The sequence below is a fragment of the Neomonachus schauinslandi genome, chromosome 6 (assembly GCF_002201575.2).
Source record: "Neomonachus schauinslandi chromosome 6, ASM220157v2, whole genome shotgun sequence".
NCBI lineage: Eukaryota > Metazoa > Chordata > Mammalia > Carnivora > Phocidae > Neomonachus > Neomonachus schauinslandi.
In genome coordinates, this window is record NC_058408.1 from 115891165 (window position 1) to 115915497 (window position 24333).

Sequence of the window (24333 nt, forward strand, 5' to 3'; positions counted from 1 at the left end):
AGCATTGGGATTTAACCTGCTGATTTGCATCAGTGGTGACAATCTCCTTGAGAGTACTTACTAAACATGTTTCTGGGTCCTGTACAAAGCAAGGGCAAGCCGACCCTTGAAAATGACATGTGGTCCATCTCTAGCTCAAATGAAAAGCCATGAGGACATCATGAAAAATAAGCCCATCACTGAATACTTGGATTGCTTCCATATCTTAGCGATTGCAAATAATACTCACCCTTGCCCCTTTGTTCCAGAACACTCTCCAGGGCATACAGGCTTTAACTTGCATTAATAAACTATACAGCTTTCAGCATCAGAGAAAACAAGGGAGGGTTCAGGGAATGAAACGAGGAAAGAGGATTGGTATCCGCAATCCTGTCCCTTTGCTGGCTGGTCTCCTGTTGGCCTGTGAGGAGACCCAGCCAATAGGGGGCAGCAACAGCATTTTATTTTATCCTCACTTCAGAGTGAATGCTGTGTCTACTACCAAGAGTAAGGCCAGACCTGATCAGACCTTTGGTCCCTGAAATACTTTCCTACAGATGACGTCACCATGCTCTTCCCACTTATGAGCAGATAGAGGGCAGCCCTTTGCCTCTCCCCAGACACCATTCATTTTTATCGAGTCTTCAGGAAAAACCATAGGTCAAGACTTGTAAAATTGTCCCTGGAGTAGCAGTGTTGAACCACCATGGTTTACATGTAAAACAGAACCTAGGCTTAGATCCCTTTGGTTCTCAAGGGGCAAATAAATCCAAATTTATGGGTGTCTATACTAAGACAGACCCAGGCATGGAACCAGGAAAGCTGGAATCTGTGTGTAGTAGAGTCAACACTCATTCTGTCATTCTCTATTCTGACAAGTCTCCTCTCTGTTTGAGGTCAAGGAGGTGGGGACTGTTACTTTTATTTTTGATAGCCATCTTTATAGATGCATTCATCTCACATGATCTAGAATGGGGTAACAAGATTTTTAAAAGAGACATCCAAAAGGCCATGGACCTTTTTGTCCTGTTTGACCTTGAGTAAGTTACTTGAACTCTCTCGGTCTGTTTCTTTATCTAGACAATGGGAATAATATCTGTTGTGAACTGAACTCTGTCCTCCCAAAATTCATTATGTTTAAGCCCTAACCCCCAATGTGAATGTTATTAGTAGAAAGGGCTTTTATTTTTTTATTTTTATTTTTTTTAAAGATTTTTAATTTATTTATTAGAGAGAGAGAGTGAGAGAGAGAGCGCAAGAGGGGAAAGGGTTAGAGGGAGAAGCAAACTCCCCGCCGAGCAGGGAGCCCGATGCGGGACTCGATCCCGGGACTCCGGGATCATGACCTGAGCTGAAGGCAGTCGTCCAACCAACTGAGCCACCCAGGCGCCCCTAGAAAGGGCTTTTAAGGAGGGAATTAAAGTTAAATGAGGTCATAAGGGTGACACCCTAATCCAATAGGACTAGTGTCCTTATAAGAAGAGGAAGAGACCCAGGGAGCATTCTCTTCTCAATCTCTCTTTCTCCATGCATAAGGGAGAGGTCATCAAAGAACACAGTGAGAAGGTGGCTGCCTGGAAGCAAGAAGAGTAAAACAAAAACAACCCTGCCAGGACCTTGATCATGGGCTTCTTGCCTCCAAAATAGTGAGAAAACATCTATTGTTTAATACACTCAGGCTAGTATCTCATATGGCAGCCCAAGCATACTAATACAATATCTAATGTTGGCACAGGATGGTGCAAGTATTAATTTCCTTCTTGAATATCTTCCATGCTTAGACACACATATTCAATTTCCTGTTACACTTGTTCACCCAGATACTACCACAAACATCTCAAGATCAACATTTCTTAAAACAAATTCATCAACTTCTCCCCCAAACCTCCTTGTTACCTAGGCTGGAAACCATTGTGTTTCCTCTCTTGCTTGCACCTCAAATCTGATGTGTCTCCAGGCCTGTCCATTCTGTCACCACAGTACCTCTTACTTCTCTCCTCCTCAGCATTCCCCACTCCAGAACCCCCCTTTAACTTCTTCCTTCATGGACTATTCTAAGAGTCCTCTTGACTCTCAGTGACAGCAAGTGGTCTCCTTGACCCACATCTCTACCTTTTAAATAATCTAGACAATATTCTTTCCAAATTAGCAACTTGAAATCTCTTTCAAAAACTTTTCAGACTTTCGAATTTTGGAGGGTCTGGTATTGCTTGGCCACAAAACCAATACTAAGAAAATGTGTGTGTGTGTGTGTGGGGGGGGGTGGGTTTGTTTTAAAGTCTGCAAGGTCCTTAAAATGCTCTAGATCTGGCTTTAAGGTGAAAAACACAGAGTGTTAGGTCATTTAAAAGTTGGAAATGGCAGTCTTCTAAAATGATATAGATTCTATGTATGTATATTTCACAATTCAAAGAGCGTAAAAGAAGAATTGGGTCATTAAAAAATAATCGTCCAAGTTAGGGGCAGGTGAGGTAAGTGGCCTTCCATGTCCCTTCAGACCATGAGAATCTCTGATTCTTTAAAGGTTGATGCCATTTGATACATTGTTTTTTCATTCATTCCTCATTCACTCACTCAACAAATATAAGTGTGTACCTTGTGCAAGGCTAAAGAATGAATTACACAATGGGCAAGGACCTCCAAAAGAATAGAAAGATTGAAGAAGAGGGATAAGGATGGCAGATGAGGGAAGAAAAGTTCTAGGTGGTACTCTCCAGCTAGGGTAGGTATGGTAGCTGACAGCCAGGCTAGAAACTCCCCAGAACTAACTCCTTACCTCTTTCTTTAACCTTCTTTCTGTACTTCCCTCTTGGTCATTCTTCATTAAAACTTTGACTTGAATGACTACTATAAGCCAGGAGCTCATAGTCTAGTAGGAGAGAGGAAGAATTAGAGAGATTGAAATGTGGATCATTACAATTCAGTTTAAAGGAAGATTTAAGGCTGACTTCTTGGAGGTCTCTCAGAGTAGGTATTGGTCAAAGCAGGGTAAGCAAAGTTACAGAGCAGTTTGGAGTTGCTGTCACTTAGTGTGGAGCAGGGAATGAAAGGAGATGAGACTTGAGGCCCAAGGCAGGAAGTGAAGCCCTGTACGTCCAAGTAGCCAAGTGGGTCTCTTCTGGGGGAGTTTCTCTTCTAGCAACTTGGTTGTTCTTTCATGGGATCATCGCCTTCCAAACTATGCCCTAAAAACCTTTATGCAACTCATCTTAACAAACTGTTTCACCCCTAAGGTGATTTTTAAGGCTCTCCTGGAGGCCCATTCCAGCCGTATCTTCCACATCTCTTGGATGAAACTGCACTGTCAATAAAGCAGCTACTTGCTGTGCCCTGAGCATTCTGTGCGTTGCAGCTTCCACTCCATCATGTAGCTCTGCCTCTCCCCTCCTTGCTCCCCCTAATCCTCGTCATACACAGAGGCTTTACCTCCTTAAAATTCTAGTCCAAGTATGGCCAACTGGAAGGGTTGTGACTTAAAATCTGGATTTTTGGTTTCTCTTGGAAAATCAGGAGCTGGTATGCCTGGGCCCGAACCTCTGCATGGCAACAAGTGTCTGAAACGCAGTTTACAGCGCGGGTCACTCTGGCTTAGCTGCCTGGCCTCTATAGCCTTTTGGGTTTCCATTTCCTAACCTAATAAATGTCATCCCTTTCACGATCCCTTCCTTCCTGCCTTCCTGTACTAGATGTAAATTCTCCCAATTTGAATGGCAATCACCACCATGGTCATCACCTGTTTCAATATTACTTTAAAAAACAATGTAACTTACCTTTTTTTCTCCCAGTCTTTTATACATGGCCAGTTCTCAACAAATTTTTATTTCCACAACAAAATGAAAGCACTCTGCCTCCCTAATATGGAGTATAAATACTGTTTGTGGTTATGTGCTTCTATTTTGAAGAGGGACTCCTATTACCTGTCAAAAAATTCATAGATTCTTAAATTTCCCTTAGAAACTTACTACATGGTTCTTGCCCTTTATAGGCATCCCTTTCTCTGTGAGAGTCTTGACTCAACTGAAGTAAGTGAACTCACCTTTAAATTTATGGGAGTAATACCTTTGTCACTGACAATTTTAGGTTCTATGTATTAGCTTCTCTGCCTCTGGCAACCTAAGAAGCTAATCAGTAAATTCTTTTTTTTTTAATTATTTTTTTAAGATTATTTTATTTGACAGAGAGAGACACAGCAAGAGAGGGAACACAAGCAGGAGGAGTAGGAGAGGGAGAAGCAGGCTTCCCGCCGAGCAGGGAGCCCGATGTGGGGCTCGATCCCAGGACTCTGGGATCATGACCTGAGCCGAAGGCAGACGCTTAATGACTGAGCCACCCAGGCGCCCCCTACTCAGTAAATTCTAAACAATGTCCCAGGCTCCATGCTAAGCTCTCTACCTGCATTAGTTCATTTAATACCCTCCACAACTCAACCATAGGTATCTTCTTGAATTTACTCAAGAGCAATTTTTCAAATTGCCCAGTTGCAAGGTAATTAAGATGTAAACCTAAGTGGCTGACCCCAGAGCTGTCTTCATCATTAAATCCTGCCCACCCTTAGCAAGGAATAGTATTCTGTATCCGACGTAGACACCATTTTATGCAAGCACATCCCTATCCTCCAGTAATGGGTTATAGCAGCTGTTCTCAAGTGTGTCCTGGACCAGCACGTCAGCATCACCTAGGAGCCTGTTAGAAATGTAAATTATTTGGCTACAGCCCAGACCTGATGAATCAGCAATTCTGGGAATGGGCCCAGAAATGTGTTAACAAGCCCTCCGGGGGATTCTGAAGCACCCTGAAATTGGGAACCACTGGGCAGAGGGTCCCGTCTCTGTGCTTGCTTGCACAGCACCCTGTACTTGCTTTCCTGGTTTCTCAGCTCCTCTACTTGACTACTCATTTAACCAAAGTTCCTTAAACTAGGGCTGCCTTGGTCAGTTTTATTTCTACCATACTTACAAAATGACTGAATAAATGAATGTGGCAGGCAAAGAAATTTAACAATACCCCTTATTCATTAGTGTAGGGTGAATGAAATTTCAGCGATACTTAAAAAAAACAACCTTGGAGCTTTTTTCCTTCCCAAGTAAAACATCCAGATTGTGTAAGAAAGGAGGCTGCCAGAGGAATAAAAGGATTCAGTTTAGTAAACCTGAGTGATGATGGAAATTCAGCAGAGTATTGAGGGGCAGCGTATTTTCATAGGAGACTGTATTCAGAGGCTGTGCCTATCAGATTCACATTCTCCTGTAACTCATTTTCTAATAGGGGAACACATCCTTTGATTCATTAACTTAAAGCAGCTGTGGTATTTTCCTCTCATAAGACGGTCATAAAAGATGAAGGTTGCTGCAGTGCACGTTAGTTACTACAGAAGGCTACCATGGACTGACCTAGTTTTAGGGCTCTGAGAAGAAATGCACACCACAAACTGGGAATACATAAAAATCTGGAGTATTTGCTTTACTTCTATACAGAATATGGAAGTCATTCAGGGTAAAAACATAAATTATGAAATCTAACAATATACAGAGGTCTTTCTGTTGCAGGTTGCTGTCAAAATTGGCAAATTCTTAAAGTGGTGTTGGTCCCAGTCAGAAGTTATTCCAGACACAAAACTTCTATAAAACTGATGACAGATCCTCAAAATGGCCCTACAGCCATGTCCCTGCTACAAAATGACTTGGCTGTGATTAATAGGACACTTGCTAAGTGGTCAAAGATCAAGTCTTTTGTAAAAGATAATTGCAATCACCTCATACTCACAAAACACTTTGTGGATACTTTGTTGGATGAAACTATCGTCAATGAGACCATCTTCTATGACTTGCACTCAATGCAAAGCCAGGAGGGAGGCAAAGTTCAAGCTTGAGGAAATAAAAAACAGGCAAATCAAGTGATTCTTCCAAAAGCCGTGATTTTAGGTGTTATGTCATTAAAACCATTTTCCAGGAGCAAAATAAACAGAGGGTAGTAGTAGCAAAATATTCCATTTTGTTTTATTTTTATAGATAACTGTCATTAATACAGCAGGAACTGGTATGATTATAAAAGATACAAAAAAATCAGAAGAATGTTAGCATTCAATAGAAATTAAAACCTGAGCTGAAGGCTGATCAGAAAGTCTGACACTTGGCACTGTTCTGATAAAAGTTAAGAAACGTGTATGCTAGACTTCATAAATAATTCGTATTAACTCAAGAGAAAGTTAGCTTACATTTCAAAATCTACACATGGAGCCACAGATGCACCAACACTTGAATTAAATGACTTTCGCTGTTGACAAACATTTAAGATAACCAGTGTTACCTAAAACTCCCCAAGGGGGAAAGCAGGGAAGTGTGTAAATTGTAGATTTCTAATTAACAAGTTGAGGTGTGTTGGTATATGGTTTAATTATTTATTCATGTAGATCTAAAAGGCTAGCTCAGTTTGTCAGAGTATAAGAGAATACCAAAATACAAATGGGGATGGATCAACATAAGCCCACCCCAACTTCTGGAAAACAAGTGACACAGTGTAACACCACTTCAAAGAACTGTGCTTCTAAGAATAGGAGACTTGTGGTCTAATTCAGTTCTCACTTTGGCTTCTAGAATCTCTAAGAATTTGGTGTAAAAGAGGGAAATTCAATTCCTTTAATTAATAACTATCCATAAGCAGAAGAGGGGGGAAAAAAAAAGCTAACAGAGTGATGGGGCTTTGTTGATTAAAAATCTTCGAACATGAATACATGTTAATATGTTGAATCTTGAATCATACTTACAAACCAATGGTTAATATACTACAAAACTTTACAAACATAAAATCTCCTCATCGGTTGCAGAACTTCCAAACTAATGGGATTAATTTCTTCTCCCTTTTAATTACTCCTTCCACAGGAAGTCCTAAAGCTGAGGAGTCATCAGAATACCTGCACTTTTACATCTGTCATCAAAACATGGTTGTTTTTGTCAAAATGATGCAGGAAGCAGTATCACATGAGGTCAAGGGTCTTATATTCTCTCAAAACATAGTTTCAGTTTTTTGTACTCCAAGTTACATCAAAAAAAAAAGGATGAGAACAGCTGGACTCATAGTTTCTTTCAGCCCAATGTCATTACAATGTCTCCATGCTAGGAAAGGATATAGTATTTAAGTGCTCTATTACAAAATATCTCCAGTTCTAAAAGAGATAGCTTTTATTTATTTATTTTTTTAAAGGCCAAAGCAGTGCCCTTTCCTTAGCGGAGACCAGCCACTGACTTCCTACCTGTACCGGCTTTCCAGGATGACACTAAGTGAGTTTTTGACCTAATATTTTTGCCCCGGGTTTTACGAGGTTTCTCTTCTTTGTGCACCTTCATGTGCTGCCTAAGATGAGAGCTCTGGCTGAAGCATTTGCCACATTCACTGCACTGGTAGGGCTTCTCCCCTGTGTGGGTTCTCTGATGTTGAATAAGGTGGGAACTCTGGCTGAAACATCGGCCACACTCATCACACTGATAGGGTTTTTCTCCAGTATGAATTCTCTGGTGCTGAATGAGATTTGAGCTCTGTTTAAACCTTTCTCCACACTCATCACATTTATAGGGTTTTTCCCCGGTATGGATTCGCCGATGCTGAATGAGGTTAGAGCTCTGAAAGAAACTTTTCCCACAATCGGCACATTTATGGGATTTCTTTCCAGTGTGAATCTTCTGGTGTTGAAAAAGAGTTGAGCTCTGACTGAAACTCTTTTCACATTCAGTACATTTATAGGGCTTCTCATCCAGGCTTCTTCTCAGTCTACTCAAGCTTGAGTCAAATCGAACAGTCATTCCCCATTTTTGCCGCTGCCGGCCTGTTTTGCGTGGGTTCTCATAGGCTTTTCCTTGGCTTGAGCTCCGAGAAATACTTCCCTTTGGTTTTCCTAACCGCATGGTTATGAGCCAAATGTATTCTTAAGAGTCTGCTCTCTTCTTCTGAAGTTTCACTTCCTAGAGCTACACAGCTCAATTTTCTGTGTAGAAGAAAAAAATAAAAGCCAAAGTCAATCACTCATTATTGTTATTATTCAACTTTAACCCATATTATTCAGTCTTCAACCCACTGAAACTGCATCCATGTGTAAATTAAAAATGTATCCAATACATATGAAAACAAAGATAATTCTGGGGGGGGAAATACTTGCAAAATAATTCTAATAATTCCCAGGGTTTCAACTTAATAAATATACCCAAATTTTGACCAAATTTACCTATGGAGTTTTTGTCTGTTGGGACAGGATAAAAGTGATAATGTGAAATATAAGTTTTTATTAGGCATTATCAAATGATATAACTGAAGGATTAAAAGGTGGAGACAACATAATATCCTAATGGGAATAGAAGAAATAACTGAAAGACAATCAAAATTTGGGTAATAGACTATCATTACATTTTAATATTTACTCCCCTGTTAAAATTCTACTTACTTACTGGTAACTATTTAAGGCATCCGAATTAGAAAGAATGACAAATCATACTACTTTATTATTTTTATTTTTTTTTAAAGATTTTATTTATTTATTCATGAGAGACAGAGAGAGAGAGAGAGGCAGAGGGAGAAGCAGGCTCCCAAGGAGCAGGGAGCCCGATGCGGGACTCGATCCCGGGACTCCAGGATCATGACCTGAGCCGAAGGCAGTCGCTTAACCAACTGAGCCACCCAGGCGCCCCTCTCCCCTAGATTCTAATAACCCAAGAAAGAGGACAATTCTCTGAAAACTTGAAACAAGTGAATTGTTTCCGGGGAAGAAAAAAAATTCAGAAGAACTTTTACTGTAAAGTGGAATGAAACTGAGTAGAAACAAAGGGTAGTGAGTAGAACACAAGAAGAGGAGGAGAAAGTAAGTTTACATGCAAAAACAGAAGTTTTAAAATACCCAAATGCTGCAAAAATTCAAAAAAAATTTTTCATTTATTTACTTATAAGGTTATTTAAAATAATGGCCATAAACAAACAAGCCACAGACTCTAAATAGGTGATAATGTGGGATAAGCTAGGTTGAAAAAGTAATTAAATTATTGAAACTATCTTCCACACCCTGTGTCAGGAAGTAGACTTTAAAATGGGAATAATTACCCTGAGTCTGTGCATAAAAGCTTATAAAGCAAATAACTGAAAATACAAATTACATCATTGTTCTTGCCTTTCCTTCATCTTTTTGTATAATTCAGACTCCAAACCTGGTAGTGCTGAGGGCCTTATTTGGATATTTAATAATTATCTCTGTTGTAATTATGGTTAACTATCAGAAAGAGCAAACTGCATACAATACCAATCACCGAGAGAGAGCACCGCTCATTAACTTTAGTCAATATTTGCAGAGTATAATTACAGAATATTTATCTATTTACAGAATATCTGTTTCAAGGAGACATTTGTTAGGTACGTGGTGTTGATGTTCAAAAAACAGCTATAACGGGAATTATACATCGAAAAAAACATTTATTTTTTAATACTATGTAAGTCAGATCTGGTAGGAAACTCTGAGACTATGTAATCCACCTAGAACACTACAGATGAGGAAATCATACTAAGAGGCAGCCTTAGTGGTATGCCAGACACTGTTCTAGGATATTTAATTCTCATAGCAGCTTCACGCAATGCTCTTCATTTTACAGCTAAGGAAAGGCAGGCGGACTTCGGCCAGGCCCCCAACCCCTAGCAGCTCGATCCTAGAGCCTGTCCTCTTGGTGGCAGAACTGACGTGCAGCCACAACTTTCAACACCAAGTCCAGCGCCGTGACCCGGGCTCAGCATAATTTCTCGGCAGGTGCGGGTATTACGGCAGACCTGAGCGACGGGAGCTGTAGTCGTGCGAACACGCGTACCCGGAATGAACCTGCTTTCTCCTACATAAAATCGGAGGACAATAAAGCTACGACATCCTCGGGGTGTCAGAGGTGTAAAGGAGTCAGTATCTGCAGCTCGCTCCTAACAGCCCTATGCTACCCAAGCATTTGTTCAAAGTATTTAGTCCTGAAAAGAGGCGGCGACAGCCGGCGTGGGCACTGCGGCCCGACTCGCAGGAGCTCCCCCGCAGGCCTCCGCCCTCCCCAGGCCTCAGACGGCCGCTCCTCGCAGGCCGGGCCCGCCCAGCTCCCTCCGCCCCCGCCCCCGCCCGGCGCCGAGCCTTCCTAGCGACTCGGGGAGCGGGGGCCCAGGTCTGCCCCGCCCCGAGACGGCCAACGGGCGCCCGAGCCGCCTCCGAGCACCGGGCCGCGCAACCCCGGCCCACTCACCGCGCAGCGGGCCGCCCGCCGCCGCCTTGGCTCGCTCGCTGGCTGGGCGCCCCTCGCGCCGCCGGAAGTGCGGGCCTCGCCGTCAGTCGGCGCCGCGCGGCCGCTCTAGGAACGTGGCGGGGCCGACCCTCTATGGTGCTGGGCCCACCGGAAAGAAGAAACCCTTCGTTTCTTCTTTTTGTTTCGCTTGCCCGCGGCGCCGGAGGCATCCCGAGGTTCCGCAGCATCACAAGACCTGTGGCTCGGTCCCTTTGTGTGCGCGCCATGGCCTCCGGGGCCAGCTGGCTGCAGCCTGGTCAGTCGGGGCTTTTGAAAGGCAGTACCGGCCTGCCCAACCCCAAACGTCATTCTTTCTAAAGTATTGAGCACTTATTAATTATATAGAGGTACTCTGGAGAGCTGAAACTGTTATGATACAGTCACCTGTGTTAAAAAAAGTTTTTTTTTTTAAGATCTCAGTTGGCTTTGTTAAGCGATCATGAATGGGCAGCATCCCGTCTAGGAAGTGGAGATGTTCCAAGGAGTTGTATAAAATGGAAGTTTTTAAAAAAATTTTTTATTGTTATGTTAATCACCATACATTACATCATTAGTTTTTGATGTAGTGTTCCATGATTCATTATTTGTGCATAACACCCAGTGCTCCAGGCAGAACGTGCCCTCTTTAATACCCATCACCAGGCTAACCCATCCTCCCACCCCCCGCCCCTCTAGAACCCTGTCTCTCATGGTTCCTCTCCCCCTCCGATCTCCCCCCCATCTCCCCCCTTCATTATTCCCCTCCTGCTATCTTCTTTTTTTTTTTTTCCTTAACATATATTGCATTATTTGTTTCAGAGGTATAGATCTGTGATTCAACAGTCTTGCACAATTCACAGCGCTCACCATAGCACATACCCTCCCCAATGTCTATCACCCAGCCACCCCATCCCTCCCATCCCCCCCCCCACTCCAGCAACCCTCAGTTTGTTTCCTGAGATTAAGAATTCTTCATACCAGTGAGGTCATATGATACATGTCTTTCTCTGATTGACTTATTTTGCTCAGCATAACACCCTCCAGTTCCATCCACGTGGTTGCAAATGGCAAGATCTCATTCCTTTTGATGGCTGCATAATATTCCATAAAACGGAAGGTTTTTATAGGAAGGAGGGTGGGACAAAGAGTTATTAGCAAAAGAAAAAAAATTGTTACATTTTGGTGGGGAGGGAGGGAAAGGCAGTTTTTGTCATAAGGATGAACTCATTAGTGCCCTAAGGAAATTTCAGATGTTACAAGGCCACATTCCTGGGATAGGTTGAAACTAACTAAGTCTTGGTTTCCTATGGGGGGGTGGTGAGGGGCGGGGGCAAATGACTCCATTTTGGGCTTCTTTAACACCTTAATTTTCACCAAAAAGCCTCTGGAAGAGGGAAATGATCATACTCTACAGATAAGGAAACCAAGGCTTAGAGAAGTTTGCTCAAATTCCCACAGTGTGTTAAGTGAAAGATCAAGGATTAGGTGGAGGGGGGCTTTTCGGAACCAGAGTCTCCTGATTTTCAGCATACCCCCCTTGTTTCTCTTTAATAATGATCTCTCCTGGTTCTCCTCTCTTACAAGCTCCTCTTCCACCAGCCTGGCAGGTGCTGGGTCATCTGACCTCTCTTGCATTCTCTGTGCCCTCATTATCCTGTAGAGCTGCTCCAGTCTGACGGCTTCAAATACCAACAGTATATACTGAAGACTCCTGACTTGGTAACTCTAGTCCGACCCTGGGATGCAAATATTATTGAACCCCAGACCTGTGTATCCAGTTGTTTACTCAGCTGCCATTTGCATGTGTGATGGACATCCTGCACCTCACCTGCGCCAACACAAAGGAACTTCTGACATTCACCCAACCTGTTCCTTCAACAGTCTTCATCCCAGCAGTTGATAGCAACTGCTTCTTTCTAGTTGCTCAGGCGAAAAATCTGGATGTCATTGTTGTGTCTTTTTTCACCCAAAACCCAAACCCAATCCCATCCTGAATTCTGGTGTCTCTGTCTTCAAAATATATCCAGAATTGAGCTGCTTTCAATACCTTCACTGCTATAACCTCCACCAAGCTGCTGTCATCTCCTTGTTGGCTGGGGCTTCTCTGGGAAACCACCCAGCAGGGACCAGTGTGCCCTTGAGCCTGGTTGTATTTGAAGAGCTCATTCTAGGAAGAAGGGCGTACACACGTGACATGGAAAAGCCCCGTCTCAGCAGGGAGCCCTGCTGCATTTGGCAAGAACGCGAGGGAGGCTGGTCACATGTGTGGCCCAAGTGCAGTAACAGCAGTGGTCCATCTCCCACAAAGGGACCCCGAACAATGGTTCTGTCCAACAAGCCTGAGACTTTGCTTTCTGTTTCCTTTGGGTTCCATGGGAAAGGAAACTCTGGGGATTCCCATTCCTGGGTTTGCAGAAAACATCTTTGTTAAAAGTGTGACCAGGACCATGCCCCACCCTGCGTGTTGTGAGTCCAGGGGCAGGTCAACAGCTGGCTTTCTTCCAGGCAGTCTCAGCTTGTGGGGCCGAAACACAGCACGTGTACATTTGCTGTTTTTATACTTAGAACGGCTTGGCTCTCACTGCATTTCCTGCTTGATCACGGCTGAGGGACTGAGGCAGGGGGGCTGTTGCCCACCCAGGCACCTGAGAAGGATATCCCGCTCCTTCTCCACAGCTGCAGGGTGCCTGCGTCCTGCTCACCCTGGCACACATTGTGCCTTGCTGGCTCCTCCGCAAATCACCTGGTCAGGCTGGATAAGCCTTGTGCTTTGTTTCCCTGGGACTAAAGGACCAGATGTATCCTAGGTGAGCACAGAGGGAAGGCCTTTAATCCATTTTCTGGTAAACATTCCTGCAGGTGGCATATGGCTATCACATGAGAAAAACAAGCTGTTTTTTTGGTTCTTTCTGATAATTTGTTCTGGGCAAACCACCCTGTTTTTCCCGAGTCCAGTCCTTCTTTTGCAATCATGTAGATTTCATCCTGTGTTTATTATTTTCTCTGGTTCCTGAGACCTGGCCTGGGAAGACAGTCCTGTTTTAGGAGAGGACATTCACTCACAGGAATCTGCACTTTGTTTTTGGATGCTTTTATTGCCTGAGATACTAGTTAGTGAGGGAGCACATGAGAAATACTGTCAGCTCTGTAGAGAGAGGAAAATAGAGCTCCCACATAAACCAGCAGAAAACCACAGAGCCTAGCAGAGAAAGTCTGCAATTGTGGTGGCACAGTGAGCTGAATTAGCAGCTTTTCAAATTGCCTCTGAAAAGCAAATATACTGTTGATAAAAAGATTGGCTAACTAACCCCTAGGATGACTGTAGAAGTGTACATTTCTCTCTTTCCTGTGTAACTTACTTGTGATTTTTCTTAGCTGTGATATTCAGAAGTTAGTTTTGATAATATCTATTTCAAAAGTGATGCTTATCTAGGCAGGCCTTAAATAATATTGAAACAATTGCAAAAAAGAAAAAAAATCCTAAACATGAAACAACTGTAAAACAAAACCAATGAGTGCTTTTAGAGGGGCTCCTGATCTGATAGCTTCCCATGTGCAGGGCCCCGTCCTGCTCCTAAGCTGGCAGGTGTTTCTCAGGCTAGAAAGCCACCTATTCCAATCTGGGCTCAGCCTCCAGGCCTCCTTCCAGGGACCTACACCAGCTCTATCCTCTGTTGGTCCCCTGACCCTCCCAGGTATCCAGCCTGCTTCTCCAATTGAGGATAACGCTGAACACCTCCTATTGAGGTGAACCGTGGCTCTGTCTTTGTCTGGCAAAGGACTGAGCACCAGCCTGGCAAGATTACTGCCGAATAATGGATTGGCAGTTGAACTAGACCTGAGCTTATAAATATGGGTTGGGGAGTAGAACAACCTGGGGAAGCCTGTTTGATTTGTTTTCTACCCTCTCTGAGGTGCTATTGCTGTCCCATCTGAGCCCCTGCCTGGAAGATTCCTATGGTCCTCCTGATGCTGAGATTCTGTGAATCAGGGTGATCCTATTGCTCATCCTCCAGGCTGCCCACAGACCCCACCAATGATTCTTCCTCTGTGCCCTTTGGCTGCCTTTGTCCTCAGACCCCACACTAGTCCTCAGGACAGGAGTCATGTTGGGGTCCAGAGCAGCAGGCTGTGGCTCAGCTTTGGCCCTTTTGCTAAATGTGGCCACACATGTTGTAGGATAAAAGTTTTGGAGGTTAGAGCTGGGAGTCAGGGTGGACACGTAGGCAAAAAGGTCCGAACTCCTTCAGTTCAATACAGTGCACCTTTATTGAGCTCCTAGGAAACTAGGAAAGGGAGGGAGAGCAGAGATGACAGATACTGCCGGGGATCTCCCTGGGGCACTGCTGCATGTCTGTGTGACAATGGAGCTAGGCCAGGGAAATCCTGGCATGAAGTTCACCTGGAACAGTGGCTCCACACAGCACGGCTGCTCCCAGGCTCTGCTCTTTATGGGTGCCAGGAAGGAGCCATTGCATGGAGCAGAGCTGGACCGTCTTTTATATTTGGAAGACTTTACAGTTCTTCTCTTTAAATCCACTATCCACAGGCCCCAGTGGGAAAAGAATTTGGTCTTTAACTTGCTCTGTTTTGGACAAACACTTCACATGACCAATGTAAACTGTTGCATAGTTTTGCAAAGGCCTTCCCATTCATTCCAGAAATTCTCCATCAGCTGACAAATCCAAATTGTTCTGGCCGCAGGGAATTCAAAGCCCTTTCTCCTCAAATAGATATTTCTCCTCATTGTGCCCCTTTGACGGGAAGTGTAGAGAGTGAAGGAATAAGCCCAGAAAGAGCAAGAGGCACACGGGCATCCAAGGGACAGATGTGATGGGGACTGAGCATTGCCTTCCTGAGCCACTGCCTGAGCCACGGACTCTGCTGCACATGGGCTGGCATCCTTCCAGTGCCATGTGGGCCTCCTCCTCTATGTGATCGAAGTGCCATGTTTCCTGCAGCAAGCTCCTTATAAGAATTCTTCAGGTCCCAAGAGAAAGTTAGAAGCCAGTGCTGCAGAGAGACGATAGGAGGCTCATGGTCTTATCCTGGGTCTGACCTCTGCTGCCAGGGTGCTAGGCTGTGTGATGCTCACAGGGTGGCATCAAAGGCTTGGCGGCCAGGGATGCCATGGGGAAGTGAAGGCCAGAAGCAGGGCACATCCCATACCTGCTGGCAGCCCCTGTTTTTCCCAGCACAGTCTTGAGTAGCAGCATGAGGGGAGGCCGGACAGGGATCTCACGGTTCACGTGGATGAGGTGGTCAGGGGTTCCTGGCCAGGCAGAAACTCTGGGCCCAGGCACTGGGAAAGCAGATAGGGCGCACACCCCATGGGCGCGATCAGGTACTGCTCTCCTGAGCAAGAGAGGTGTGGCATGAACAGGACTGGCCACGCCATCCAGCCACATAATGTGGCCAGTGCCCCAGCTTCAGAGCTGCTTACTGCCCAGGCAAGCCTCACACATAGACCCCACCGAGCAAATTTGTGGCTCCTCAGGCCTGGCTCTGGGCCCGGTGAGTGCTCAGCTTGGAGCCAAGAGCCAGGGACATGGGGCGCATGGTACTCAGGCAGATAGACAGGTAGAAGCACGGGGGCTTGATTCCCCAGCCGGTGGCTCTCAGTCCGTGTGACCAGTCAGGGCCCGGCCCCCCACACTCAGTGTGCACTGGCAGTTGGGGGGCTTCTGAAGAGGCCGGCGCTGGCTGGCTACTTGGCCTCCACTAGCTGCTCCAGGCGCTGCAGCATCGTCAGACGCAGGGCTTGGAACCTGGAGGGAGACACAGCCAAGAGGACTCACTGACCCCGGAGGACACAAGGAGAGGGGGACAGAGCGAGGGAGCACAAAGATGGCTGGGCCAGTAGACCCAAGGCTGATTAGCGGCCACCATCTCTCCTCCGCCAAGGAGAGGGAAGAGCCAGGCCCGCACCCTGCAAGACCAGCGGCTTCGAGGAGCAGTCAGGGCTGCAGACCCTGTCAAGCTTCAAATGCAGAATGTGCTGTTTCTCTTCCCAAGGTTCTTCGGTACAGAGAGGAGCATGCTGGAGGGGACAGGGTGGTCGAGCAGGGATCGGGAAGCCTGTGTTCAGGCTCAGGCTCTTCAGTGACCTGTGCCGCAACCTTCCTTGCCTCAGGCCTCGGTTTCCCCTCTGTGCCCCGAATGGACTGGCCAGGTGACCCCCAGGTCCCCTTCCAGCTCCCAGACCCTACAGCCAACTGCATGGTGGACTGTCCCCTCTGACTGGGGACACTCTGCTGACTTCCCGAATGGGGCCTCACTGCACATTTGGAAGGCTGGGGTGGGGACTGGAGGGAGGGCTGTGGCTTTCCAAAACTCATTCAGCCAGAAACCGGAAACCAAACCAGTCCCTCGACGGCAGGCCCTCTCACAGTGAGCAGACTGCCTCCTTCCCTTCCTGAGGGGGACTCCGCCCCTGGCCCCGGCTGAGTGCCCCACGTGTTCCCCCTACCCCATCCTTCACTCTGCAGAGGGGCAGGCCAATCATTGGCAGGTACAGCTTGGCTAGCCTCACCCAGCCAGGCCTGGCTGTAGCTTCCCCAGGAGCCCGGAGGTGACACCTGCTCACCTTTCCATTGAACACGTCCCCTGCACCTGAAACGACCAGCTGACATAGAAGGTTCCAACAGCCACTGCTTTTTGGCAGGCTGAGAATTCCCACTAGCAGGAAAGGCCCAGACCAGGCTGAATGTGCCCTGAGCAGGCCCTCTCCTCGGTTGCTCCTCCAGGGCTGTGTCACCAGCAGCGCTCATGACCCTGGTCCAGCGCCCACCCGCGCTCCTGCCTGACTCGCCCGAGCTCAGTTGCAACAGCGGCGCCCCTTCCGTGCTGCTGAGGTGCTGAAGCCAGAGGGGCGGTGTGCCCTGCCTCCTGACCTTTCTGCAGGCTGTCACCCCAGCTTGCCCTCACTACCGGGGGGGGGGGGGGGCGGGGGGCAGGCCTCCCTGAGCCGGGCCAAGCGCCGTGCCCTGGAGGAGGGGAGAGCTTGCCCAGCCCCGGCCCGGGGCTCTGCCCTGCGCACTGGCCCTGACGTTCAGGACCCCCGACTGGCTCTTTATGCTGCTTACTTCGTGGTCAGTTTGATTATTTCTCTTTCCTCCTCTTCTTTTAATTTTTCAACAAAACTGTCCAGCACCGGCATTTCAAATTTAATGTACTGAGCGACCTAGAAAATCCAAGAACATTTTAATGTGCTTTAAATTAGAATCCAAAAATGTGTTTTCTTTTCCTCAGGGCCTCCACAAGCAGCCGATTCAGCCATGTCTTAGAGCCAAGGAAATGGCTGCCCTTCCCCCCACCCACGCCCAACTCTCGCTCTGTACTAGGACGGAGGACAGAGAAGCCCATTCTCGCCTCACAGCCTATTATCCCTGGGAGGAAAGACGAAGCTGGAGATTAGGAAAAGTATTCAGTAGAGAGCAGAACCACACTGGGTCTTCTGGGGGTGGGGGAGGGGAGCGCTGGGAACGCCATTGTTTCCAACCGTGGAATGAAGCCGCGCTAGTCTGTGAATGGTCCGAGGGGTGCAGGGTCACTGGCCTTCACCTTGGGTCCAAACCCTAGAGGCCTTTTCCGTGCAAGGGAGCTCGGCAACATGCTCCTTCCTAGCCCAGGACGCAGGCTGTTGTGGGACTTAGCCACGTTTCCCTTCCACAGGCCCGGGGTAGGCCCTAGTTAAGGGGCCCTGGTGTGGGTCTTTAGTGTAATGACGGCTGAACACACTCTAACAAAGGAAAAGTTTCTACCTGCCTGAGGGGGAAGGCACAGGCAATGGTTTTTTACGACTCAACTTCCTTTTTCCCCTAGGCCAGTGGCTGGGGCTGGTGGTCCTTGACAGGAGGAAGGAGGGCTGGAGCCATCCCTGTGCTGGGCTTGGGGCCCTTTAGGACAGCTGTGTGAGACGCCACTCCACATGGCTCTGGCCAAGCTCATCTTCAGAGCCCTTGGGAGTCCCCCATGCTGTCGTCCAGACCCTCCCTCAGGAGCAGGCCTCCCTGAGCCTTGGCCCAGACTCACATCGTGGGGAACTTCCTCTCCCAGGTCGGCTTCCATCAGGAATATCCTGGCGATCTTTTCACATGGCCCGTGCAGGATTCTGGAAATCAGTGGGTACTCACAGTCTTTTAATTTTGTTCGCTCTGAAAAAGAAGGCCATTTATAAAAGTCATGGGCAGTAGGATTGCCCCTCTTTGTTCCAGGATGGGAATGTGGTAGAAAATGGATGTCCAGGGGGGCCGGGAACCTTCTCCAGACCTTGAAGAGAAGGTTGCCCTGAATGATGTGTGATTGTGGCATTCAGCAAAGACAGGTCAGAGAGGAACAGGAGCCCAGGGAGTAGGAGAGAGGGGAGGGTGGACACGGGGAGGCCGGCTGCTCAGTTACCATGGAGCGGAACCCTGCACAGAGGGACATGTGGGTTCTGCAACCGTTCTCAGGGGGTGAGGGGCTTCAGCTCCAGCTCACAGCCCCTGACATGCACCCCCAACCCTTCCCAACTGAGTGCGGTTGAAGACAGTGGCCTCCCTTGTGAGTTTCGTGGGATTCTGGAAGGGGCAGCGAGTGTGCCTGGGTTTGGGCCTGGCAGAGCATTCATGGTGGCCCTCAGAGAAGGAGCATGGTCAGTGAGCTTGCCACACGGACAGAGACTTTGGTCTTTATGATCCGGAAGCACAGGCAGACACTTACCCCCAGACTCGTGAACAATGTAGAGCGCAAACTCACTGGGGCCATTTTCCACCTGTACAGACAGGAACAGGAAGTCAGACCAGGGCTTTATGAGACAAGACAGGAAGGGATCCCTGGCAAGAACCACACCCCCAGTGCTGCGTGCACAAGTCCCCAAAGATCCTCCCCTCTCTCTGCTTAAGATCCCAGAGATGCCGCGTCAGCAGAGGAAACTTTTGCTAGACTGTCTAACCCAGGAACCACCAGCAGCTTCCCCGGCCTTTGCCAGCTTCCCCAACAAGACAGCAAACTGCCAGCATCCCGGGGCAGGGCCGCTCATAGCCAGACTTACTCGGAACTTGTTCAGCAGCAGGGTGAGCACGTGCACAGTTGTCATGGTGCTGTTGACCCTCACGTTGGTCACGGACCCATAGGCAGGAGTAAACACCGAGGTCTGCAGAGGGAGGTGGGCCGTTCAGGGCAGGGCCAGAGGGACACGGAGCTGACATCACACAGGGTCTGGGCACACTGTCAGCCAGACGGTTTGGGGTGACAGGTGACCCTGGGCTCTGGAAGCACCTGTGCCTGTCCAACACAGATCGCACACGGCTGTGCCCACATCTGGTGCACTTGGGGAAGCCATAGCAACTCCTGTCTTACAGAGGCCTGTGAGAAAGATGCCTCCAAAGCTATCAGGGTCAGTTCTCTGACCCTAGGAGCCAATCCCATGGAAGTACTTCACAAGGCGTGTGGGGACCAGTCTACTTCTCACTCTTTCTTTGGCTCAAATTGCCAAGTGTCTGTTGATTCTAAGACCAAAAGTTCTGGAATCTGTCTGCTCCTCCCTATTCTCCCAGCAGTAGAGGTTCTCAGTTTACACCGCATCAGCGTCCCACCTCTCCCCTTCCAATGTCAGCGCTTTAGTCTTGGTTCCCAGCCCCAGACTCCTGAATCAGAATCTGCATTTTGAGGAAACCACCAGATGATGCTCTCCATATAGTACCATTTGAGAAGCACTGTCTTCTGGCATAGTTCTAGTTAGAAGTATCTGAAGGCATCTCAGAGCCTCAACAGTACCATTGCTTCCTCTTCTCACTGCACACGTGATACAATGATTCTCTCCCCAGTGCCCTGGGGTCCAACCACACGAGCTCTTCACTGTTTCGGGGGAGGGGGCATTATACTCCTGCAGGTATCTTGCCTTTGCCTGTGCGACACCATATAGACAGTCAACCAGGGCATCATCTGAGGCTTAATAAGTCCTCAATGAGCACTGGCCAGGTTATAGACCTGCTAAGCACTTCACCTAAAATCTTTGATTTAATCCTTCCAACAGCTTTTTGAAGTACCCTTTTAAGAAAGGACACAGAGTCTTGGAGAGGTCAAGTAGCTTGTCCCAGTCACCCATCTAGGAAGGGCAGAGCCATTGGAAACCCCATGCTTTAGCCCCGTGGCACTGAGATCTCCCTGTGATTCTCACTTCCCTGAGGTGAGCTCTTCCTCACTTTCCAAGACTAAATTCAGATTTACACATTCCTCCTCTATGGTCCTAGCTCTCCTTTCCCCAGGATATAACTGGGGCTCAAGAACATGAAGGACTTGCTCAGTGTCCCCAAGTACCGGAGTCAGACTCAAACCCAGACCTGCCTCTTCCATAGTCACCATGCCGAATGACTCCGGATTACACAGAAAGCCAGACTAGGCTTTCAGTCCCCAAGAAATATGGAATAGAGGAGTCAGGCTGTTTCAAGGAGAAGAAAGGTCTTGTCAACAAGACATTATTAGTGTTGCTTCTGGCTGGAGCCCTTTTTTTCAAGATGATGCTGACCAGCTCCAAGTACGAACAAAGGCCCCCTGGCTGGTATGCCATCTCTAACCACAGTGGTTTCTCCCTGGTAGAACACATTTGAATCTAACAGCCCAGGACAAAGCAATGGGACAGGTACCAAGGTTTACTGAGTCTGGAAATCACATCAACACTACTGTGAATCAGAATAGTTTTGGAAAATGGTTGAGTGAAGTAATAGTGTGCAGTTCTAAGAAATAAAATCCAGAATAACAACCTCAGGAAGCCAATTCTAGGTATTTTTTTTTTAACTCGTTGCCTGTGATTCAAGTACCTTGTTACCTGATTTCTCAGGACATGGATTCCGAATGGACTGCCAAGTAAGAGGGAGAAGGAGCTCCTTACTCAGCCAGGAGATGGGAATCAGCTGTCCAACATGCCTAAGATACTAGGTCACATCCTGGATGTCAGTCAGTTTGCCTGGAGGAATGAACCCACCTTCTGTAGGTAAATCTGTCACTGGGAGAAAGAGCCGCTCTGACTGGATTACAGGCTAGTGGGTTGAGTGTCGAGCTGGCTGAGGAGCCCTTCTTGCCAGAGTGGCTCCCATGGATAAAAAGCTGTGACAAAAGTCCTCATTGTTCATTTCTGTTCATTCAAAAGGCTACAGAGTGCTCAGACATCTCCATGTCTCTGGGGCATTTGCAATGACTACAGTAAGGTTGAATGTGCTTAGAGATGAATGATTCCCTTAGAGGAGGGGGTAAATGCGCTGGCGATAAGCTCCACTATTTGTTACCTTGAGTCATGGATCAAAAGCTTCCTTTTTTAGGATCATAGAAATACGAAGAACCTAAACTCATGCAAATATTCTTTTAAAATTTTTGAATAATTCCTCAAAATAGCATATACATAGCTAATATACTTACTGAACACTTTACGGACGAAACCCCTTTGGAACAAGTTTTAAAGAATATCCAAGTCAGATTGTGGGTCCTTTGGCTAATCTAAACGATTCTTAATCTCTCCTTAACTTCAACCCTGCCCCCTCTAGGGAAACTACTCTCAAATAGTCCTGGGTTTCCCTGCACTTAGCATGGATAACCTGGTGTCACCCAGGAACATTCATTGCAAACCCAGCCCAGAGTGGAAGGCGGCGGTGGGGAGGGGGGGTGCCCTCTTAGTAAGGCAGGGTCCCTTCTGCTTGCCTTGCTGAATTCTTCACCCCAAAGTCCAGGGTACTCCCCAGAGCACTTGAATGGCCCCTGGCAGGCCTAACCTGTGTAGCTGTTCTTCAGGTCTGACCCTGAGAGCTGCCTTTGCCAGGCCCCCTCCCCCTCCCGTGAGTCATCGCCTATCAAGATGGGCAGCTGCTTCAACTGGAAACCTCTGCTTCCATTTCCCAGTGCTGCAGGATGTGGCCCTGTTACAGGACACTCCATGCAGGGCCTCACCCAAATTGCCACTCCTGCCATTTATAGAAACAATCAACTTCTCCTTTTACAGTCTGGTTTGTTTAGGGACTGAAGTCATCTGGGGAAGGAGATCTTTTCCTCAGGTCAGTACAATACATACTCGGACAAAAGGCTAAGTGCTGGGAACCAGGAGTAGTGCGGGTTCTCTGGGGCCCAGAAACACGTGCCCGTGGGCACACCATAACCTAGGGCTTGCTCTATGCAGGGAGAAGGCCAGCAGCACATCACGTTCCCATGAAACCATCTGTCGAGCTCGGGTGGAAACCTCAGAGAAAATTGCCTAATTAGACATAAACTTGGCATTACTTTCCAAAAATCCATGCAACTTGTGAAAATGGATTGACAGTGAGTATGTGTTAAAAAACAAAACAAAGCAGAAAAACAAACCCAACAACAGGCTTTGGGGTCACCAGCTGGAATGTGTTGTGGTTTTGTTACTTTGATGTGACTTTGGGCAAGCTATTTCTCCTCCTGAGCCCATTTATCGGTGAGGACGCAGATATGACACACCAGCACACAGGGCCATGGTGAGGGTGACCTCTGACAAAGACTCTGGTGGGGCCTGGCCTTCAGAAGGTCAACAGCTGCACCCATGCTTGGGGCCGCCTTCCTGTGGCCTCAACGTTGGGGCCTAGGGAATAGGCCAGGCTGGAACATCACCTTGTGGTTGTAAAAGTGCCCATTGATGGAGAAGCGATGTCGCCGGATCCTCTGGGCCTCGCCGGGTGCGCGGGCCCGGGGCCTCCTCTGGATCACACATGCTGCGTCACTCTTGGTCCGCATCAGCTGGGGGGTCTCCTCGTCCTCCTCCAGGGGCTCTGTAGTGAGGAACAGGTGAGAAGGTCAGTCCGGGGCGGAGCAAAGGGGCCAGAGAACTGCCATGCTGCGGCACGTGGGGCTTGGTTCCCTGGAGCTTTGTGGTCACACCCCGCTGCGGCAGACGGTGATGTGAATGCTGTTTCTGGGACAGAGCTTGGGTGATGCCCACTTCGCAGACAGGAAAGGGGGGCCCCAGACAGGAACACCTGTGTCGCCATGCCGTATGGCTACGGCCTGGGCCTCCGTCTCTGGGCGCCCTGGGCAGCTCCTCGGCAGCCCCACCCCTGTCCTCTGAGCCCCCACTGAGTGTGAGGGGAGGACATAAAGAGGACAGATGAGCAGTCTGGACTCCAGAGTGTGAGGAAGATGCATCCTAGAGGCCCACAGGGCCAGGAGGGTGCCATGCTTGCTGTTGCTGTTCTCTCCTTTCTATAAAGCAGGCGACTCAGGCAAATTACGTCAAACAATGTCACCTCTGCAAGCTTCTGCTTCCTTTTTCTGTAAGGGGGCAGCTGAGGAGAACGCCTTGTACTGAGGAGGTATTTAGCAAGTGTTGCTCCTGAAGACAAATAAAGCCACTCTGCGGGGCACCTGGGTGGCTCAGTTGGTTAAGCGACTGCCTTCGGCTCAGGTCATGATCCCGGAGTCCCGGGATCGAGTCCCACATCGGGCTCCCTGCTCGGCAGGGAGTCTGCTTCTCCCTCTGACCCTCCTGCCTCTCATGCTCTCTGTCTCTCATTCTCTCTCTCGCAAATAAATAAAAAAATCTTAAAAAACAAAACAAAAAAACAAAAAAATAAAGCCGCTCTGCGCTCCTCCACATAGCTGGTCTTTCTTTTTTCTTTTTTAGAGAGGGGAAGAGAGAAAAAGAGGGGAAGGGGCAAAGGGAGAGGGAGAGAGAAAGAATCCCAAGCAGGCTCCACATCCAGCAGGGAGTCCAGCCTGGGGCTCGATCACACAATCCTGAGGATCGTGACCTGAGCTGAAATCAAGCATTGGACGCTTTAACCAACTGAGCCAGCCAGGTGCCCCAACACAAAGCTGTTCTTCAGAGATAGTGGTCATGAGCCAAGCCCCTTACCCCGGCTGAGAGAGACGGGGTCCCAGGTAGCTTGAGGCCCCGCTTACCTGAGCTGTGTCTGGAACTCTCGGCTCTGGGTGCTGTCTGAGTGCTTGGCTCCTGGGCAGGGACCCTGCCATCCTGAAGAAGTGGCTCCTTTCTGAAAAGACAGTCAAGATGCTCATGCGGGGACAGAAAAAAGTAGCTCAAGTCACAGAGAAGAGGCTGGTGGCCTCTGAGGACGGGACACAGGCAAGAAGCAGGGCCGGC

The 24333-nt window shown here is 47.8% G+C and overlaps 2 protein-coding genes across 2 annotated transcripts in view; both read right to left on the reverse strand.

Moving 5' to 3' along the window:
* Positions 1 to 6189: 6189 nt before the first annotated feature.
* On the reverse strand, positions 6190 to 10284 carry ZNF22 (zinc finger protein 22). Its single transcript, XM_021700243.2, has 2 exons — positions 10224 to 10284; positions 6190 to 7957 (listed from the first exon to the last, which is right to left on the reverse strand). The coding sequence occupies exon 2, from the start codon at positions 7875 to 7877 to the stop codon at positions 7200 to 7202; it is 678 nt and encodes a 225-aa protein (XP_021555918.1). The 5' UTR covers positions 7878 to 7957; positions 10224 to 10284; the 3' UTR covers positions 6190 to 7199.
* Positions 10285 to 15617: 5333 nt separating this feature from the next.
* The window catches only part of RASSF4 (Ras association domain family member 4), a 30896-nt gene continuing 22180 nt past the window's right edge, over positions 15618 to 24333 (reverse strand). Inside the window, exons 5-11 of the mRNA XM_044916542.1 lie at positions 24132 to 24223; positions 22845 to 23002; positions 19276 to 19377; positions 18945 to 18996; positions 18276 to 18397; positions 17327 to 17424; positions 15618 to 16009 (exon numbers count right to left, since the gene is read on the reverse strand). Coding sequence (XP_044772477.1) covers positions 15949 to 16009; positions 17327 to 17424; positions 18276 to 18397; positions 18945 to 18996; positions 19276 to 19377; positions 22845 to 23002; positions 24132 to 24223 — 685 coding nt within the window. The 3' untranslated portion in view covers positions 15618 to 15948. The remainder of the gene's footprint in view (positions 16010 to 17326; positions 17425 to 18275; positions 18398 to 18944; positions 18997 to 19275; positions 19378 to 22844; positions 23003 to 24131; positions 24224 to 24333) is intronic.

Coding starts and splice junctions, on each gene's coding strand:
- ZNF22 (XM_021700243.2), bottom strand. CDS start 7,877: ATGCGGTTAGGAAAACCAAAGGGAAGTATTTCTCGGAGCTCAAGCCAA.